The following is a 7,500-nucleotide window of genomic DNA, read 5'->3' as shown; positions in this document are numbered from 1 at the left end:
TGATGGTGTCACAAGACTGACCGGAGCCATTCAGGTGTCCGTCGGTCTCCTCCCCAAGTCTCCAGCGGTGGTGATTCTGGAGTCCGTCCCGTCCCTCAGAGCCGTCTGAGGACAGCAGGGCGTGAGCGACTCGTGGCGACGCCTCCAGAGGGGGAACGCCAGCTGGGCTGCCCAGCTCTTCATCCTCTGCTCCTCCTTCTCCTCCATTAGTGGGGCCGCCGTCCTCAGACAGCAACGTCCTGTCGTCCTCGTCTGTCTCTGACGCTGTCTCGACCACATTCTCATAGTTCAACACTGAAACACAAACAGAAGACATGTAAGAGAGGAAGAGGAGGAGGAGGAGGAGGAGGAGGAGGAGGAGGAGGAGGAGGAGGAGAGCACATTCCTGGCCTGCAGTCTCTCAGGGGACTGAAGACTGTAAATGTTCCATGACAGAACAGAAACTACACTCTCATCTGTCACTGAGGTAAAAGAACTCCAGGAATAACATGTTGTTAGCTTAGCTTAGCACAAAGACTGGAAACAAAGGGAAACTGTTAGCCTGGCTCTGTCTAAAGCAAACAAAATCCACAAACCAGCTCGTCTGATTTCTGCTAAACGTCACATACAGACACAGAAGAAGCTTCTGTCTGTACGCTGCTGAAAGTTTACGGATGAAACAGAGCCGTAGTTCCACCTGTAGTCACAGGGGGCAGTGTAGGTCACCTGCCAACAGTTCAAACACGACCACGGGACATGAGGAAGAAGTTATGGACAGAGACAGGTACGTCGTTTTCATACCTAAAGGAGGTTAAAGCTCACAGAGTCACAGAATATACAAATACATCCAGTCTGTTCGTTTCAACTGGACAAAACCTGAAGAGCAAAACACTGAAATACGTCTCAAATTACAAACTTTGTGTATAAATACTTCATTTCAAGTAAAAGTCCAGAATATTACTGAAATAAAAGTATTCACATACAAAAGTACGTCACCACTGAAGATGTATTTGCATCTGTTCATTAAACCTGTCAGTTCAAAAATAGGTACAAATACATGGAACTCTGACAGATGTGCAGTAGTGGAAAGAGTACTGAAAATCTGTACTCATGTACAAGTACTGTTACATTACTAAAATATTACTCAGTTACAATTAGAATTACTGGTGTTAAAGTAAAGAGTATTAGTTACTTTTAACCCTTGGTGTCACCTCTTCAAACTAGGGCTGCAAATTCTGTGAATTTTCCTGAACCAATAATTGAAAACGGAAACAATCGATGAATCATCACTCAGATAAAAAACACATTTTTCCTCATTTTCAATCATTTTTCTATTTTTGTTGGTTTTTGGGGTTTTTTGTCCTTTTTTTTATAAGTTTCCTTATTCTGGCTCCACCAGACAAAACACTGCTGAGTTACTGCCATGATTACATTCTTGGTTAAATTTTTAACAGAAATTAATTAATTAATGATTAATCCAAAGGTGTATTGCTTTTTTTGTTTGTATGTCTTTGTTTTGATTGGCTCAGATGATGTGATTCGCTACTAAAATGCAGATGAAAGGTTTGGATATTAATTCAACTTGTACTCAGTACGTAACTATGACTTTAAAAGTAACTAAGTAGATTAAATCTTGTAATGCATAGTTGAGTATGAGTAAAAGTACATGTACCCAAAAAAACTACTTAATTACAGTAATTTGAGTATTTGTAATGAATTACATTCACCCCTGCAAATGTGCTGCTGTTTTTGTAAAATGCAACAGAACATTAGTGACATTAGTCACAGATAATCATCTGTTTTATGGATCTTTGTTTGGATTCAAAAAAAGTTAAAAGTCCCTTTTTGTGTGAATTTTTTATCTGTTTCCATGGGGATGTGATGTTAAAAGAACGAGAGAGGAAGTGTGATAAACCTTCAGAGTGTGATGGTTCTGAGTGAAGGAGGCGAAGGCTGCTGCACCATGACATCATGGGAACCAGATCTCAGGGCCTGAGATCGGCCAGGAAACAGAACAATTTTCACGTCAGTGTATCCTAATAAAGCAATATTTCGACAGGCTCTCATGCCTGTCTTATCAGAGGAGGGGGAGGAGGGGGAGGAGGAGGGGGAGGAGCTGCCGGCGGCTCAGGAGCGATCGTGGGCTGAAGCTTTTTCTCCTCGGGGGATTTTATCTGCTGCCAGTTTCCAAACTGTAAAAAGCTTCACATCCGAACGTGCAGGTTCCCAGGCAGCACAGAGAATAAACCGGAGCCTCTCAGGTTTTTTCTGCGTCCCCTTCGGGTACACGGAGATTAGGCCGCATATCTGCTCATAATATGATCTTTGTCTGTGGCACTTGCCTCCCGGACAACTGCACAACAGGTGCAAATTAAAAAGGGGATCCACGGTGGGCCGGGCCGAAATCTGCTGACCTGGGCTGAATACCAAGAGCAGGGGCGGGGGTGCAGGGCGTGGGACAAAACCCGCTTTAATAAGAGGTGTGACCGGCGGGATTTAGGGGCAGTTCAGACCGGGTAATGCCCCGTGTGATCAAAAAAAAAAAAAAAAGGAAGAAAAGAAAGAGCTGAAAAGTGAGACATGAAGGCTCGTTGTGTGGTCGAAGGTATATGTTGGGATATAATATGATCTCACTCAGCAGCTTGACCCCCCCCCCCACACACACACACACACACACACACACACACACACACACACACCACACACACACACACACACACACACACACACACACACACACACCCCACCACACACACACACACACACACACACACACACACACACACACACACACACACACCCCACCACACACACACACACACACACACACACACACACACACACACACACACCCCACACACACACACACACACACACACACACACACACACACACACACACACACCACACACACACACACACACACACACCCCACACCACACACACACACACACACACACACACACACACACACACACACACCCCACCACACACACACACACACACACACACACACACACAGACAGACACACACACACACACACACACACACACACACACACACACACACCCCACCACACACACACACACACACACACACCCCACACCACACACACACACACACACACACACACACACACACACACACACACACACACACACACACACAGACAGACACACACACACACACACACACACACACACACACACACACCCCACCACACACACACACACACACACACACACACACAGACAGACACACACACACACACACACACACACACACACACACACACCCCACCACACACACACACACACACACACACCCCACACCACACACACACACACACACACACACACACACACACACACACACACACACACACACACACACACAGACAGACACACACACACACACACACACACACACAGCACCATTGTGCTGTTTAACTTTTGGCTGAAAACATGTCTGACCTCCAGCAGCAGTGGAAGATGAAGAACAACATTCACCTCCTTCACATGTTTTAATAATAATAAAAAATTCTTTGGTTTAACAAATGTTTTATTATGATCTCATAAAATATGATGGCCTATATATTTTTCATAAAACTTAAAAGGATAATAATAATAATTATTCTTTGAATAAGTTCTTGAATGTGAATATTTTCTGGTTTCTGATGACATCATCTTTGGCTTCAGGAAACACAGATCAACATTTTTCAACAGACAAGACTGTGACAGAATTAAATAATCAATTAATCAACAATGAAAATAAACCTACTTTAAATGGATAAACATGGACAACTTCAGCGGTAACATATTTTTATTTACCAGTACTTTTAGTAACTTAAAGCCAAAGTTTGACATTTGAGACAACTTGTTTTTATATATTTATGAATGTATTTATTTTTATATAATGATATTTGGTTTTGCTCTTCAGGTTTTGTCCAGTTGAAACAAACAGACTGGATGTATTTGTATTTTCTGTTACTCCGTGAGCTTTAACCTCCTTTAGGTATAAAAATACATCCATCTGTTTCTAACAATGTAATCGTCTCTGTCCATCGTCTTCCTCATGTCCCGTGGTCGTGTCTCTCCTGAACTACATGTCCATGTGTTCTATTTCCTATTTTTTGATTGTGACAGGATTAATTAATCGATCAGTGTTGAAGTAGTTGACAGATTATTTGACTGTAATCATTAGTTGCAGCCGTAATCTACACACTACATATTGTGGCTTTTTCACAAACTTCGTGATGTCGAGCTGCTCGAATGTCTAAATGTCTAATTTAACAAATGTCAGAATAATGTGGTGGATTTTAGAGAAGAAAATAATTTGTACATTTCTTTACTTTTCTGGTCTTTTATGTTTGTTTTATTAACATTTTAAAATGAATGTTCTTACAGTTTTTTGTTGTGTGTCACGTTCACAGGAGTAATTCCACCTTAAATCTTCAGTCTGAAGTGTGTGTGTGTGTGTGTGTGTGTGTGTGTGTGTGTGTGTGTCTGCACTGTGATTGGCTGGTCTTGGTGTGTGTGTTGGTGGGCAGCAGGCAGACACACACACAGACACACACACAGACACACACACAGGCGCAGTGACCTCCCAAACAAAAGCCATTCACGGCGCTGTTTGCCTGCCGGGTCACATGACTCTGGCAGAGTGGCAGATGTCACCGGGGGCAACACAGCCTGCTCATCTGAAAACACCGTCCACCATTTTGTTGTTGCACACACACACACACACACACATGAACACACACACATGCACCTTCCAGTCAGACTGCAGCTCTGCACACTGCTTAACGTATAAAAACTGTCATGGCCGCCGCCCTTGTCACTTCGCCGTTGCTGCGGCTGCGAGCCGCTGATGTCACAGAGCTGTATTGTGTACGAGCGTCACCTCTGCAGCCGTCGACTCTTTGTGTCCATTCAGGGAGTTGAGGACAAAGCAGCAACGACACGGCACAGGGCATTACCCTCCTCCCCCCTCCAACCAGGGCGTTTACAAAGACACATTAATCTTCTCCTCCTCCCCCCTCCTCCCTCCTCCCTCCTCCCTCCCTCCTCCCTCCTCCCTCCTCCTCCCTCCTCCCTCCTCCCTCCTCCCTCCCGTCTCTCTCCTCCACAGTGTCGTCATCCTCTCCTCCTCCTCAAACAGTTTCTTTCTGGGCGGAAACACACTCAATTTTTTTATTAATGCCTCCAGCTGTTTCTTAGGGGTGAGGAGGGTGAGGAGGGTGAGGCTGTGAGTTTCCGGGCAGGTGGTCATGAGAAGGTATGTTCGCTTAAACACAGATCAGACTGAAGAACATGGACTCATGTGTCCTGACTGAGTGCAGGTGTTACAGCCAACAGAGAAAGAAAGAAAGAAAGAAAGAAAGAAAAAGAAAGAAAGAAAGAAAGAAAGAAAGAAAGAAAAAAAAGAAAGAAAAAAAAGAAAAAGAAAGAAAGAAGGAAAGAAAGAAAGAAAGAAAGAAAGAAAAAGAAAGAAAGAAAGAAAAAGAAAGAAAGAAAGAAAGAAAGAAAGAAAGAAAAAGAAAGAAAGAAAGAAAGAAAGAAAGAAAAAAAAGAAAGAAAAAAAAGAAAAAGAAAGAAAGAAGGAAAGAAAGAAAGAAAGAAAGAGAAAGAAAGAAAGAAAGAAAGAAAGAAAAAGAAGGAAAGAAAGAAAGAAAGAAAGAAAGAGAAAGAAAGAAAGAAGGAAAGAAAGAAAGAAAGAAAGAAAGAAAGAAAGAAAGAAAGAAAGAGAAAGAAAGAAAGAAAGAAAGAAAGAAGGAAAGAAAGAAAAAGAAAGAAAGAAAGAAAGAAAGAAAGAAAGAAAAAAAAGAAAGAAAAAAAAGAAAAAGAAAGAAAGAAGGAAAGAAAGAAAGAAAGAAAGAAAGAAAAAGAAAGAAAGAAAGAAAAAGAAAGAAAGAAAGAAAGAAAGAAAGAAAGAAAAAGAAAGAAAGAAAGAAAGAAAGAAAGAAAAAAAAGAAAGAAAAAAAAGAAAAAGAAAGAAAGAAGGAAAGAAAGAAAGAAAGAAAGAGAAAGAAAGAAAGAAAGAAAGAAAGAAAAAGAAGGAAAGAAAGAAAGAAAGAAAGAAAGAGAAAGAAAGAAAGAAGGAAAGAAAGAAAGAAAGAAAGAAAGAAAGAAAGAAAGAAAGAAAGAAAGAGAAAGAAAGAAAGAAAGAAAGAAAGAAGGAAAGAAAGAAAAAGAAAGAAAGAAAGAAAGAAAGAAAGAAAAAAAAGAAAGAAAAAAAAGAAAAAGAAAGAAAGAAGGAAAGAAAGAAAGAAAGAAAGAGAAAGAAAGAAAGAAGGAAAGAAAGAAAGAAAGAAAGAAAGAAAGAAAGAAAGAAAGAAAGGAAACTTCATCAGATATCACGTGGACGGGATCACAGCGGCGTCCTGAGTCAAACCGAACAACAGTCACATCACAGCAAGCAGCTGTTAAAAATGAATAATCATATTTTTAAACCTTATTGGTATCAGATCGGTTCAGGTGTCGGAATCTTTATCAGAAGGAATAAAATGGTCTGAGAACATCTGTACTTGTAGGAAATGAAGTGTCCTCTTTTGTAAAAAGAAACATTAGTAGTACATAGTATACATAGTATTTTGTAAGAGGAGATTTAATATGATGTTCTGTGACGCTGTGACAGAATGGAGTTTTCTTACCACAGTTTACTATGACAGCTTCAATAATTATGTCTTAATGGACTTTATTGAAGCGTAAAGTCATTAGTGAAGAGTTTGTGAGCATGTGCAGCGTTCAGGCACAACAGACGGAGCAACAGACTGATGGTGCAGCTCACAGATTAAAGTCAGCAGTCAGTTGTCAGTGTGGCAGTAAATGTACAGTTCAGGTTCCAGTGTGTCAGTTAACAAACGCTGCAGCTTCTCGTCTGTTGTTTCAAACTGAAAAGTGACCGAGGTTAACCCAGAAGTGTTAGCTGTAAACTAATGCTAATGTTAGCATCATACCTTTATAACTTTCACTGCAGTGTAATCGTCTCCCTGTCAGAAGTCATGTGATCAGCCTGGAACTGCAGCGTCTTCCTGGAGACTTTGTAAAGTAAGTCTGCCAACCAATCAGAGGCTGTTCCTGACTTGTGTGTGACAGCGCTGGTCCATAAATGTATTGATGTATTGATGCTCTGATCTCAACATGAAATCGACCCTTCAAAATAAAATTTGTGGTGATGACAGTAATGAGCTGAACCCGCGGTTGGCATCATGTGACCGTTGTATCGCAATAATCCTTCATTGTCACAGCTCTATAACTGTCCCATATTGTTTGTTACAGTTTCACAAATGCTGGTCATTTTTTAAATGGGTGAGTAATTTTTCATTTTTTCTGAACATCACTTTCCATCTGTTTCACCCAGAAGATGCATCAGAGGTTTTACTGCTCAGCAAAACCAACAGTGAGAACACAAACAGGAAAAACTAAAACTCCAGAAACACAGACCTGAACAGAAACAGACCACAACAAACGCTGCCTGATCTCCATTTCACATTCTTCACAGAAACATCAGCTGAACAA

General features: G+C 41.2%; 1 protein-coding gene across 1 annotated transcript in view; it reads right to left on the bottom strand.

Annotated features, from left to right (window-relative positions):
- Positions 1 to 21: 21 nt before the first annotated feature.
- LOC146323397 (zinc finger E-box-binding homeobox 2-like) overlaps positions 22 to 7,500 on the bottom strand; it is a gene marked incomplete at its 3' end in the record, with an annotated part of 55,785 nt that continues 48,306 nt past the window's right edge. The window contains 1 exon segment of the mRNA XM_084724210.1: positions 22 to 294. Within this exon segment, the coding sequence (XP_084580336.1) occupies positions 22 to 294 (273 nt within the window).

This window comes from Lutjanus erythropterus, chromosome 8, assembly GCF_056507025.1.
Source record: "Lutjanus erythropterus isolate fLutEry1 chromosome 8, fLutEry1.hap2, whole genome shotgun sequence".
In the NCBI taxonomy this organism is placed as follows: domain Eukaryota; kingdom Metazoa; phylum Chordata; class Actinopteri; order Lutjaniformes; family Lutjanidae; genus Lutjanus; species Lutjanus erythropterus.
Note: the sequence above shows the minus strand (reverse complement) of the source record. Positions and strands in the feature narration are given on the sequence as shown.